The sequence below is a fragment of the Marmota flaviventris genome, chromosome 9 (assembly GCF_047511675.1).
Source record: "Marmota flaviventris isolate mMarFla1 chromosome 9, mMarFla1.hap1, whole genome shotgun sequence".
In the NCBI taxonomy this organism is placed as follows: Eukaryota; Metazoa; Chordata; class Mammalia; order Rodentia; family Sciuridae; genus Marmota; species Marmota flaviventris.
The window spans coordinates 110,835,935-110,849,605 of NC_092506.1; the positions used below are offsets into that span (position 1 = coordinate 110,835,935).

At 48.9% G+C, this 13,671-nt stretch overlaps 1 protein-coding gene across 12 annotated transcripts in view; it reads left to right on the forward strand.

Annotated features, from left to right (window-relative positions):
* St3gal4 (ST3 beta-galactoside alpha-2,3-sialyltransferase 4) overlaps positions 1-12,933 on the forward strand; it is a 47,896-nt gene extending 34,963 nt beyond the window's left edge. For 4 of the 12 annotated variants that reach the window (XM_027945426.2, XM_027945430.2, XM_027945431.2 and 1 more), the window contains 10 exons: positions 4,972-5,047; positions 5,322-5,430; positions 5,912-6,028; positions 6,246-6,343; positions 6,564-6,624; positions 7,152-7,247; positions 7,364-7,553; positions 8,291-8,434; positions 11,821-11,964; positions 12,254-12,933. In XM_027945426.2, coding sequence (XP_027801227.1) covers positions 4,972-5,047; positions 5,322-5,430; positions 5,912-6,028; positions 6,246-6,343; positions 6,564-6,624; positions 7,152-7,247; positions 7,364-7,553; positions 8,291-8,434; positions 11,821-11,964; positions 12,254-12,340 — 1,122 coding nt within the window. In that variant the 3' untranslated portion in view covers positions 12,341-12,933. The remainder of the gene's footprint in view (positions 1-4,971; positions 5,048-5,321; positions 5,431-5,911; positions 6,029-6,245; positions 6,344-6,563; positions 6,625-7,151; positions 7,248-7,363; positions 7,554-8,290; positions 8,435-11,820; positions 11,965-12,253) is intronic. The other 8 variants (XM_071616850.1, XM_071616851.1, XM_071616849.1 and 5 more) reach the window with 4 other exon arrangements.
* Positions 12,934-13,671: the final 738 nt, after the last annotated feature.

Sequence of the window (13,671 nt, forward strand, 5' to 3'; positions counted from 1 at the left end):
GCAAAATAAAAAGTGTGGGCAAAGGAAGCAGAGCCAGGGAAAAATGTTCCAGAGGATGGGGTAGCAGGAAAACCTGGAGAGGGCCTTGACCTAAAAGCCATGAAGGAGGCATGGTCAACAGTGAACAAGGTCACAGTATGATGAGATTGAAAAATAACCCTTTCCTGGAGTTGAGTTTTTTATTTTTAATATTTTAATAACCCTTTGCAGGGTTCTGATTTTGTGGGTCTGCAGGAGCAAATAGCCCTCCTGCCCTAGGTCAAGTAGGAGGAGGGAAGCCATCAAATGGTCTCATCAAGAACAATTTCAGCATAAAAATGATGGAGGGAGTGAAGGATGGAGGGAAGGGGGGAGAGAGAAGCAGGGGTAACAGGAAGAGGGGTTAGAGGCTGAGACAGACTTTTGCTTTTTTAGGAAGAAGGGATCTGGAATGTGTTTATAAGTCAAAGAGAGTAGAGGAGGAAGCAGAGGTGGGAGATATAGGGCCAAGGGGGATGGAGTCACTGATTGGGACCAGTTCTGGGAAACTGATGGGGAGGGATCAGGGAAGGAATTTGGAGAGAGAAGTGGTGGGAGAGTATTGAAAGAGCAGGGAGGAAAGTGAGGGTCAGTGAGCCATATGTGAGGGATACACTTATAATTCCAGCAACTTGGGAGGCTCTACCTCAGCAACTTAGCAATACCCTATTCAAAATTAAATATATATATATATATATATATATATATATATATATATATATATATATATATATATATATAAATAAAATAAAAAGGGATGGGGATGTAATGCAGTGGTGGAGCGCCTCTGAGTTCCATCCCTTGTACCTACATAGGTAAACAAAAACTTAAAAGGGCTTTGTAGCTCAGTGGTAAAGTATCCCTTAGTTCAATCCCCAGTACTAAAAACTACAACCACCACCACTGAGGGATAGTGAGATTCAGCGGCAACATTAAGTAAACCCTGGGCTTTTGCCCCCACTGGTCTTCCCCAGCCCCCTTCTTTGGAACATTAAACCATGATCCTGTGGTGGATCTGGGGGCTCAGGACCCTGGCATCATGCTCTGCCCTGGGGGATATCTGGTTGTGCTCCTCTCGGTTCACTGGGTACCTGCTGTGCATTACATAGTCAGTGCCGGGGGCAGTATGAGCCATGGTTCCTGCTCCCAGTGGGCCTTATTTCTTCACCCCATTCCCCTAGTTCTCTTTAGCCACGGACACCTTGGTTCTTGGCAGAGTGCTGTGAGAGCAAATAGCCCTCCTGCCCTGGGTCAGCTTTGCCTCGCAGACTGGGTGAGCTGGTCTCCTTGGTAGCTGCTCATTCCTAGAGGCTGGTGTACCTTGAACATGGATGGATCAGATGCCAGCTTTTCTACCCAGGTATCTTACTGTGACTTTTCTCCTGCCTTTTTGAGAAGCTGGGTCAGCAATGTGGGACAGCGGGTGGGAAAAAGCTACAAGTCTCCCTGGGCAGCAGTGTGCTCAAGAAGCTGTGCTTCTGGAATGCCTGAAGCCACTGGGCAATCCTCTTGGCTTGGCCCAGCAAGGAGAGGGGGTGGTGCAACCCTGAGTGTAGCTGGTCTGCTTAGCACAACACTGGCTCCATTTTTGAATCAAGACATGCTGATGCAGAACTTTATTGGGAAAGAGGTCAAAGGAGGGCTAGTTGCCTTGCTGTTTGGGTTTGGTCCAGGCTACTTGTCTCCAATCCCCAGTTTCTACCCTCAAGGTTGCTTAGAGCAAGGCTGAGTATTTGTCTTTTAGTTAGCCTGGAACATGCTCTGTGTGGTATTTTTCATCCTGGCTGCACATTAGAACCATAGAGGCAGTGTTTCTTTTTGTTTATTTATTTTGCTTTTTACTACTATTGCCTAGACCCCTAACTAATTAAATAAAAATCTTGGAGAGTGGAGCATCTGGATTTTTTTTTTTTTAAGAGAGAGAGAGAGAGAGAGAGAGAATTTTTTTAATATTTATTTTTTAGTTTTCGGTGGATATAACATCTTTATTTTATTTTTATGTGGTGCTGAGGATCGAACCCAGTGCCCCGCGCATACCAGGCAAGCACGCTACTGCTTGAGCCACATCCCCAGCCCACATCTGGATATTTTAAAACTCCTCTGTTGACTGCATTGTGCAGCCATTGTTGTGGCTTACTGATATAAAGAGAGATGCACTGAGAGGGAGTGAATCCAGGTTACAAAACGAAGATCAGGAGAGCAAGAAGAGTAGGAGATGGTACAGTTGATAAAGTTGAAAAACATTAGAGCTGGAGGGACTCTGACCTAGAGCTTTGCAACTTAGTGTGGTCCAGCTAAGCAGCAGAGCCTGGCGAGGGAGCTGGTCAGAGGAAAGATCCTCTGGCCTCACCCACATTCTCTGAATAAGAATCAGAATGTGCATATCAAAGTTTGAAAAGTCTGCTTTCAAGGTTGTCCAATCTGTGGTTCTCCACCATGGCTGTATATTAGAATCACCTAGTGTGTAAGCAAATTCCAGGCTAGACCAGACTAACTCTCTGAGAATTTCTAGGTATGGAATTTGTATTACCTGCCCCGCCACACACACTTTTCTTTCTTTCTTTTCTTTTCTTTTTTTTTTTTTTTTGAGTACCACAGGAAATTCTGTTCAGCCATTGTGAAAACATCCTCCCTAATCAGTGGTTCTCAGACTTGAATGTGGGATCATGATCAAATATTTTGTAGGTCTGCAGGAAGCCTAAAATTCTGCATTTCTAATAAGGGTCTTTGTGTTACCCGTGTTGTTGATCTGATAAATGTATTTTGAGCAACAGGGATCTATTAGGCTGACTTTCCAGCCTGACAACTGAGGGTCAGTGAAGGAGATGTGATCATCCACAAACTTGGCATTCATTCTGTGCTTTCTGGTATATTCTACTCTGTGCCAGGCATCATGCTGGAGGCTGGAGTTGGGAATAGAACAGACCTATTCTGAACCTTGCAGAGCTTATATTTCAATAGGGGAGACAGAAAACAAACAAATAACTAAGCTAACTACAGATCAAAAGAAGGCTGTGAAGGAGATGAAGAGGCCATGTGGTGGGGAATGGCTTGGAGGTTGCTGTGGGTGGGCAGAGCTATCTGGGGAGTTTCTAGAATAATGACTTTAACTGGGAACTTCTGATTACAAATCTCTAACTTTTCAGTACTGTAGGGATAGCTCGATGATAAAGTGCTTACCTACAATGTGAGAGGCCAGGAATGGGAGAATCTTTGACGACTTCTTCTTTTTTTTTTTTTTTTTTTAACCAGCTAGGGCCGTCCTCTATTCCTCTGGGATCTGTCGATGGTTGCTACTAACCCTACTGAGGATGTCTAGTGGTGGTCCTTCCCTGGCTTTGTCCCTTGCACTGAAGACCCTTTCTTCAGTGTCTGTGGACTCAGAGTATAGCCAGAGGAACACCCTGTTGGGGAACAGGGAATTTGCTCCATAACAGAACAGCATTCAGGATCATCTATCTGTGATGTGTAACAAAGACCAGGCCTTGTCCCTCCCTATCCCTAAGAAATAATCAAAGACTTTTCATTTGTCACACACTAGTCCTTTCTTCCCTTTCCTGGTTCATTCTCAGTCACCTGAGCTCTTATAAAATCACAGTCCCAGTCCCCACCCAAGGTGACCAGGGTGGGTCTGCAGGGCAGGGCCCTGGAATGTGTGTGGGGGGGTGCGTGATGGAAGAGGCGGACACTGTGCTTCTTCCTGTGGCTATGGAAGGCATAGATATTTGTTATGCAGTGACTTAGCAGCATGACTGAGTCACTAAGTTTGAGTCCAAGGCAGTTTACCCTTCTGGATTCACCCAGTCCTTTGCCCTTACCTTGCTGGAAGTCTCTCTAGACTCCTCATTGACTAACTACTCCCTCATGGCTCCCCATTTTCTGTCTCCCCATTTCATCACCCGTTCTCACTGAGTTCACCCTACAGGATGTGGGGTGAGACTCAGGCACTGTTTGCCTGGGGTCAGAGTCAAGAAGGCCCAGAAGGGGGGGCCCATGGGGTCCCTCCCAGCCCCACCCTCATCTCAGTCTATGGCACAAGCACACCTGCTTGGCAGGAGCTGTGGGAGATAGATAAGGAGAGGGAGGTGGTGGCTAGAGCAAGGGGAGCCTTAGATGGTGGAGAATAGATAAAATATGAATCCATCCCTGGTACAGTTAGCTTAATTTTTGTGTCAAATGTGGGTGGAGCCAGGAGCCATGGCACATGCCTGTAATCCCAGCTATGTGGGAGGCTAAGGCAGAAGGACAACAAGTTCAAGACTAGCCTGGGCAACTTAATGAGACAATGTCTCAAAATAAAACAAAAAAGGGGCTGGGCATGTAGCTCAGTGGTAGAGCACCCAGGTTTTCTACCCCCAAGAACCCAAAAGGGTGAGTGGAACCAAGCATGACAGTGTGCACCTGTGGTCCTAGCTACTTAGAATGCTGAGGCAGGAGGATCGCTTGAGCCCAGGAGTTCCTGACCATCCTGGGCAATATAATGAGACCCCCATCTCAAAAAAGAAAAAGTGGGTGGAGAGGCTTGGGGATGTAGTTCAGTGGTAGAACACTTGCATGAGTGAGGCCCTGAGATTTGATCCCTAGTATGCCAAGAACAAAAACAAAATGCACCTCTCCCTCCCCTCAAGCTCATTCTTACTAGGTCAAAATCAAAATACAGATACCACACCAGACAGGGTGGAGAAGCCCATTCTGGCTTGGGACCTAAACTTTGAGGACTGGGCTTCAGTTTCCCTTTTGTGGCAGGGCCACATATGAATCCCTGATGCTGCCCTTGGAGGGGTTAAGAGGATGTTGAGAGTGAGACAGTGGCTCTGGCAATGCTGCCCACGGAGTGGCTTTGTGCTTTTAGGAGGAGAAAAGGGGTGGGCTGTGGCTGTGTCCTGCTCTAATGTCTAAGCAGGAGTGTTTGTGGAGCCAACTAGACAGACACCTGGGACTCCTACCTCCTAGGTGGCTCGAGGCAGCCGGGATGACAGTTCTCCCCAGGAACCTTGCTACCTGCTGAGAAACATGATCAGCAAGTCCCGTGAGTGTTGTCCAGGGGCTCCCCCTCACTGAAGGATGGGCCTCCAGAAGCCAATCTCTGCAGCATCCTGGCACCCCCTGGGGGTGGTGGAGGGTCAGACTGGGAACCAGGGACCCTCTCTTCATCCTAAAGAACACTAGAAACATTCAGATCCCAGCCCTGAGCTAGGGCCAGGAGAGGGCCAGAGACTGGGTCTGCTCAAGCTGGGGGTTGGAGGGGCCCAGAATGGGGCAGGTAAGAAGAATGGGCTGTACCTGCCTGTTTCTGCCTCTAGCTCCTCTGTGCATGTGCCCTGCAGGCTGGAAGCTCCTGGCCATGTTGGCTCTGGTCCTGGTTGTCATGGTGTGGTATTCCATCTCCCGAGAAGACAAGTACATTGAGCTGTGAGTGCATCTTTATGTCCTTTCATTGGTTCTTCTCAGGGATGGGGCATTCAGGGCAGGGTTAGCAGGGCAGGAGGGTTCTGAGAGCCAGGTCATGACTCTTCCTCTCCAACTACTAGGACAGAGTCCTTCCATTGAGGGTGGGTTGCCATTGTGGTGGGTGACCATTGCTGTGGGTGGCCATTGCTGTGGGTAGGATCTGGATGATTCCCCTGATCCCCAAAGGGAGTGCAGGGGCAGGAAGAGTTGGATCCTTAGTGATTAGAGTTCAAACTAGAATGTGAGTTGAGGGGCTAGGGATGTAGTTCAGAGGTAGAGTGCTTATCTAGCATGCTTAAGACCCTGGCTTTGATCCCCAGCACTGCAAAAAAAGGACTTGAGCTAAAAAGTTTCTACCCTGCAAGTCACATCTCAGGGCTTTGAGACTTGTGTGCCATGGGGGAGGTAGGGGCTACCTGGAACCCTGACCATGGGGCCCCAGATCTGACTGGGGCTCCCTTCTCCTCTCTGTCTCCAGTTTTTATTTTCCCATCCCAGAGAAGAAGGAGCCATGCTTCCAGGGTGAGGCAGAAAGGAAGGCCTCTAAGATCTTTGGCAAGTAAGTACGTGAGGCTGAGGGGAGAGGACAAGGTATGGGGAGCGCCAAAATTGAGGGCTTCAGCCTCAATGTTGGCTGGCTGGAGGGAGGGGGCTGTGCTGGTGGACACAAGTTAGGCAAAGCCAGAGGGTAAAGGAAAGACCATGTAATATTAGTCAGAGACCTGACCCTGCCCTGGCATCTAAATTAATCCCCTTTTCATCTCTACCCCATGCAGCCACTCCCGAGATCAGCCCATCTTCCTGCAGCTTAAAGATTATTTCTGGGTCAAGACACCATCTGCCTATGAGCTGCCCTATGGGACCAAGGGAAGTGGTAAGTTTCTGCCCAGCTTAGCAGATATAGTGGATCATGTTGGCCACACTGATGCCTGTTCTTTGCCAACCACTCTCTCTGTGCCTAAGTTCTAAGCTGGGCCCAGGCATCAGGATCAAGGTGGAAGAAGGATCAGTGCTCTAAGGAATGGAGCAGGGCAGGCAGCCTTCAGGATGCTGGTGACTGCTGTCTCATTCCTTTCCATTTGTTCTGTTTGTAGAGGACCTGCTCCTCCGGGTGCTAGCCATCACCAGCTACTCCATACCTGAGAGCATCCAGAGGTAAGAAGATAACTCCTCCTATTCAAGACTGGGTGTCTCTTCCTCTTTCCTGCCCCAGTGTGAAATTGTCATGGCTCAGCACCATCCCAGTGAGCCTCCTGTTGAGGGTTCCCTGTGGCAAATTTGATCCTCCTTCCTAGCCTGCTTATCTCTCGGGGATATAGGTATGCCAACCCCCACAGTAACCTAGCCTGGGCATCCAGGTGCCAGAGGATGCTGAGGGTATTTCCATGGCAATAGGCAGGACTAGGCTCCCTGCAAGGGAGCTCTGCATTGGTCCCATTGCATCTTACCTCCTTGCCTCTCTGCCATGTTCTGCTCAAGGTAGTTACCTCTCCCTTTAAGGCCCAGAATTACAAAGTCATCATGATAATAAGCAGGGCTACTTGGTGATGCCTGCTCCATGGGGACCAGGGGCTGCCGAGAGTGGAGGAAGTGCTCCTGAGATGAGCCCCAGACAGATCCAGAGCTGTGAGAGTTAAGTAGAGCAAGGACTCCTGGGTTTGATGACTCCTCTTCCCATGCAGTCTCAAGTGTCGCCGCTGTGTCGTGGTGGGCAATGGGCATCGACTACGGAACAGCTCCCTGGGAGATGCCATCAACAAGTATGATGTGGTCATCAGGTGTGTATGACTGTCCCTTCCCAATTCTATTGGGACGCTGGGTATCCCAAGCAGGGGACTGTAGACAGGTGGGGAAAGGGAGGCTCTAATAACAGGCTTCCTTTCCCCTGCCCTAGATTGAACAATGCCCCAGTGGCTGGCTACGAGGGAGATGTGGGCTCCAAGACCACCATGCGTCTCTTTTACCCTGAATCTGCCCACTTTGACCCCAAAGTGGAGAACAACCCAGACACACTCCTGGTTCTAGTAGCTTTCAAGGCGATGGATTTCCACTGGATTGAGACCATCCTGAGTGATAAGAAGCGGGTAAATGGGGGATGGGCCCATGGGGACTCTGTCCAAGTTAGGATCTCACGCTCCACAATTCCTGTCCTGCAGCCCTAAAGGTCTGGTGATTGGACAGCATGAACCAGGCTCTCAGAGGTCAGTGCCTTAGGCTTCCTGCCAAGGGCAGTGTCCTGCAGGGCTTCCGATAAACTACCCAGTAGCCTGGCTCAAAAACCTGTAGGAGTCAGGCAGTGGCAGCCAAAGGCCCTCCCACACTTGAGGAGTCTGGTACAGGAAAGCTACCAGAATGTGTCTGCCTATGTGAAACATGGGGGCAGAGGCACCCTCCAGCAGTCACCTCCAGGCAGCGAGGAGCAGACCAGAACAAACAAGCTGTGAGCCCTTCCAGATGGTCCCCAGAACGAGCCTACTCCCTCACCTTGCCATCTGGTTGAAGCCTGAACTATCCCATCTGGCATTTTTGCCAAGTGTTTAGACAGCCTAAAGCTGAGGCCCCTTCTTCCTGTTTGAATATTTAGGTTGTTGGACCCCATACTCTACATACCTTGTCACCTGGCCTCCCTGAGGTGGTACCCCACTTTTCGCCTGTCTCCCTCCATCTCTGGCACAGGCCACCTCCCTTCCCTTTTACCTGCACTCCCAAGGCCTTCTGCCTACACTTGGACCCCATGCTGATGACCACAGACTGAGTTGGAATGGAGAAAACAGGTGTTCATCCACTCTCATGTCTCTCCCTTCCAACCCCATCCCCCTAGGTGCGAAAAGGTTTCTGGAAACAGCCCCCCCTCATCTGGGACGTCAACCCCAAACAGATTCGGATTCTCAATCCCTTCTTCATGGAGATTGCAGCTGACAAACTGTTGAGCCTGCCAATGCAACAGCCGCGAAAGATTAAACAGGTGACGATGGGCTGGTGACAAGAAGCCCAGGCCTGAGGGCTGGGGTCCTGTGGAGGGGGTGGGGAGGTGACACAGAGGGATGTGGGAGCAGGGAGAATAATAAGAGAGAGCAACTTACACTTGACCTTCAGGAACAGACCTGTAATTAGAGGTAGATTTATTAGCCTGTCGTGGCAGGGAGAGTTCATGCCTTGGGGAATTGTGGGGCATCTCCACAGGGGAAATGAGCAAGAGGTATGTGTTGGATTTGGGGGCTGGAGTTAGAGGGTGGTTTTGGCAGGCGCTGGTCAGAATTTGTAAACTGGGAGCTGCTGGAAGAGTCTCTGGTTCTATCTTTGGAACAGCTTAAGCCTGTGTAGAGTTGTTAGATGCTTAGTCTGTGATCTTATCTTGGAACATATTGGTCTGATTGAATTAAGAGAGTCTGAGCTTTAGCAGTCTGCCTTGCATGTCGTGGTTTGCTATGTTATGTCACAGAAGTCGTGGTATAGTTTTGTGAGTCACAGTTTTGATTTCAGCTCTTAGTGCCCTGAGGTCTTTAGCTGGTAGGTTGTAATCCACTTTGTAGTTTCCCAAGAACTTATCCACATATCTTATACCCCCTCAGGGTGCTGTGCGGGATGTTGGAGGGAGCAAAACCAACTGTCATAGACAGGATTCTGAGCTGTACCTCTTACTGTGTAGCACTGGGCAGTTCTACCACTTGGTCCCTCCGTTTTCTTGTCTGTATGATGGGGATAATACTCATTCTGACTTTTAAGACCATTATAGAATTTAAGAAATGATTAATTACTTAAAATGCCTATCATGGAAATTGGAATGCAGTGCTTCCTCAGTAAATATTTTCCAACTTTTGAATAAATGCCCCCCCTTTTCTGGTATTAGGAATTTAACCCAGGGTGCTCTACTGCTGAGCTACATCCCCAGCCTTTTTCATTTTGAGACAGAGTCCTGCTGAGTTGCCCAGGTTGATCTCGAACTTGTGATTCTCCTGCTTCACTTCCCCTGAGTTGCTGGAATTACAGGCATATGTCATCATGCCTGGCTAATCATTTTATTCTTGACTGAATATCTACTGTTACTCAGTGTCATGTGTTGAATGTCTACTTGTGTGATTGCTCAGTGCCAGGCTCCAGGCCTGTATTCTTGTGAGAGAGATGTGCTCCTTGTCCTAAGGAGAGGCATTGTAGCAGAATGAGCCTCCAGGTTGCACTATGAGTGATAAAATGTTGCAAAGGCAGTGGGACTCAGAAAAGGGGCACACTTCTTCTGCGGGCAGTCTGGGGGACTCCCCACAAGAAGTAGTACTGGGGTTGGCCTGGAGGGATCATGGGGCCCAACAGGCAGGGAATTGGGGAAAATCCTTCCATTTGGCAATACCAAACTTCTCCTCCAGCCACTAAGTTGTTTCAGTGCAAGTGGAATTGAGGGGCAGCAAGAAACACCGTATGCCATGGGAACATAGACTAGAGTGAAGGCTAGAGAGAGAGGTACAAGGAGGTAAGTAACTGAATCCAGCTCCTAGCAGTGGGAAAGGAAAAGGAAGGATTGGACACAGACTTGACATTGTCTTGATTTTTTCCTTGCTGCCTAACTGATTTACCATGAGCTTAGTGGCCTAAAATAATACTCACATATTAGGTCATATTCCTGTAGGCTGTTTTTAGGGTGTCACAAGACTGGTCACAAGAACTGAGTTCTTGTCTGGAGGCTTTTGGGGAAAAATCATTCTTGCTATTGAGAGAATTGGGTTCCAGTGGTTGCAGGACTGAGGTCCCCATGTCCTTGCTGGCTGTCAGCTAAGTGAGGGATCCATATGGCAAGAATCATCAAGCCAGTGACTTCAAGCAGGATAAATCCTTCTTGTGCTTCAGATCTCTGACTTCTTTCATCTCTGACCTCAACACCCAGATTTAAAGGTTTAGGTAATTAGGTCATCCCATCTGGATCATCTCCTCTCTTCTGGCCAACTCTGCCATGTAAAGTAACATAATGAAGCATAATGTATTTATCCCGTAGGCAATTTTCATCTACCTTTGAGGGGAGTAGATTATACAAAAGTGAGATTCAATAGGGATCCTCCTAGGATTCTGGGGTTGAAAGGTATATGACCAGTTCTTGGTTTCCAATTTGGACAAGTGGATGGATGGTTATATATTTAATTAGTTCAGAGAATGCAGGAAAGAAGAAGAGCATGGTGAGTTTGAGGAACCCATGTCCAGGCAGAATTAACTAGGAGATGGCAGTATGGTTCTGCAGGGCTCAAACTGGATGAGAGACCGCAGGGGGCGGTTAAAGCAACAAGGGTGAAAAAGAGTCGAGGCAGGGGACAGAAATGAGAAGACCAAGAGCTCAAAAGGGATGCTGGAGGAAAAACTGGGAAAACTGTCATTCAGGGCTGACACATCAGAAGGTAGTTCCCAAATGGAGTGGGCAGCTGAGATGCTCTGCAAAATAGGTTGCTGGAGCTGAGGAAGGCAAGTCGTGTGAAGTCTGAACATCAGGTTGCCCATCCCTGTGGATGAATTAGAGGTAGAGGAAGTGAGGTCCTATAGTGGTCCAAAAGTTGGATAGGAAAGGTATTAATATCCCCACTTTATAGAAGGGGAGAGCCCATCCCATGAAGGGTCACATAGCAGATCCCTTCCTCCTTTTCACTGAGTTGCTTAATAGTTGTAAGCCTTAGTTTTTCTTTCATAAAATGGAGCTAATACTAAAATAGCAAGTGTTTTGGGGAGGACTAGTTGAGATGATGTATTACATACTATGTTAACACTTAACATAGTGTCTGGCACATAGTAAGTACTCAAAAAGCAATAGTATTATGACGATTGCCATTATTGTCATCCTGATTCCCATTGTCTTCCTTCAAGGACCAACCCCTCCCCCCAGATATGTGGAACTGTATGATCCATTATGGTAGCCACTTGCGACATGTGGCTGCTTAAATTTAAAGTTTAGTTAACTTGGGCTAAGGGTATAGCTCAGTAGACTGCTCCAACTAGAATGCATGAGCTAGGGGGCAGCACATACTTGTAATCTCAGAGAGTTGAGAGGCTGTGGCAGGAGGCTGGTCTCAGCAACTTAGTGAGATCTTGTCTCAATAAATAAAAGGGCTGGAGATGTAGCTCATTAGTAAAGTGCCCCTGGGTTCATTCATCAGTACCAATACCACAAAAAAATTTAATGAATTAAAATTTCATAGAAAAAAATATCTGCTTCTTTATCTGCACTAGCCCCATTCCAGTGCTCAGCTGACTAGGAGCTGTTCTATTAGTGCAGAAGAAGCACATGTCCATGACTCCAAAAATTCCATCAGAGCACTGACGCAGAAGAAAGGGGAGGAGCAGGACACCCTCTGATGCCTCCCCTGTCTTGTCCCTCAGAAACCAACCACAGGTCTGTTGGCCATCACCCTGGCCCTTCACCTCTGCGACTCAGTGCACATTGCAGGCTTTGGCTACCCAGATGCCTACAATAAGAAGCAGACCATTCACTACTATGAGCAGATCACACTCAAGTCCATGGCGGTAAGTGGCCCTGCTTGGGAGTTCCGTGGCTCAGATGGGTCTGGGGACCAGACTACAGAGAGACATTGGGTGAGAGAGAGGTGAAGGCACCCAGAGGTGCCTCACTATGAGGTCAGTCAGAGTCAGAGCTCTGAACCCCTGGCTGGGATCTTCTGTATTTGGCCATGTGTATCTGCCTTCCTTCCAAGAGCCAACACAGGGAAAGACCTCCCAAGAAGTGTGGGGCCATGGGGAAGGACAGGGAGGTCCCTGGGAGCCCCTCAATATACTTCCTTGGCTGTCTCCACAGGGGTCAGGCCACAACGTGTCCCAAGAGGCCCTGGCCATCAAGCGGATGCTGGAGATTGGCGCTGTGAAGAACCTCACGTACTTCTGACTTAGGCCAGAGCTGTAACCCTTGAGGGTTGCCTACTCCACTGCCTGAGGGACCCCTGTCCATGGTTACAGGGATGCCTGGTGCCAGCACAACCCCCTTGAACTCACTCTCTCCTGTTTGGGGAGGGGGGTCTTGGAACTGGCCCAATCTGAGATGAGGCCATGCCCCTGGCTACCTGAGGGGTCCCAGATCCAGTCATGGTATAGGCACTGGGACCACAGGGACCCGGCCAAGCCAGGGTACTTGTTGCTGAGTACCCCCTCTGCTAGCACCAAGAGATTATTTAATGGGCTATTTAATTAAGGGGTAGGAAAGTGCTGTGGGCTGGTCCCATGGCATCCAGAAAAGGGGCACAGTACAGTGTTCTGCCCACTTTTTATAAAAACTTACTTGTGATGGGCCCACCAAAGCCTAGACCCAGAGCTGGCCTCCCAGGAGGGCGAGTCACCAGGAGTGGTTGGGTGTCCTCCAGAGAGGAGCTGTTACTTCCCAGCTGGACTGGGAAGAACATGGGTGAAGGGGTTCTACCAAGAAGGGGACCTCAGAAAAAGAGGTTTCAAACCTACCATTAAAATATTTTTCCTAAAACGGAAGCAGGTGTGAGACCCTGTGTCCTTTCAGATTGGGGAGGACACAGATGGGGGTGTGACAGTGCACCCAGAGCAGGACATTGCCATTTGAGGAATAATTATTACTGAGACTATACCCTGTGCCCAGTTGCACAGTATCACCAGGCACAGCAGGACAGCAAGTGGTACCTGGAGTGGCCTTGCTGTGGACACCCAGCCTGCATTCAGCATCCTGGTTTACTTCCCAGGAAGAGGGAAGGAGGGGAAAAGAGGATGTCTGATGGAGGGGTAGAATCCTTTCCTGTCTCCTCTCTCCCTCACCATTCTTCAATTACCAAAAGCTCATGCTGGAAGTGCATGTTTTAAGGACAGGGGTGGGGTCAGACAAAGCAAGCCAATTTTCCCTTCTCAGATTAAGTGGGAATCATAAAACAGAGTTTATGGAAGGCCCTGCCAGTGGCACAGGCTGCCAGAATTGGAGGGCAGCACCAGAGGAATCTGGCAAGGCCTGGCAGCCAGTCTCCTGGCCAGGGGATGAGACAGTTTCTTTCCCAAGTCCCTAGAATTCTAACAGTCCTGCCGTTTGCCTGTATCTCTGGCTTTTGTTCTCCATCTTCCCAGTCCCTACTCCACTGCCAACTGGGCCTCCTGCCACCTCCACAGCTGTTCCTTTACATCTGGAGCCAGGAGGGAGCGTTGGAACTCCCCCGGGAGATTGGAACTCAGCTGTGTTCCTGGCTTTCTCGGAAAGCCTTGAGGTTT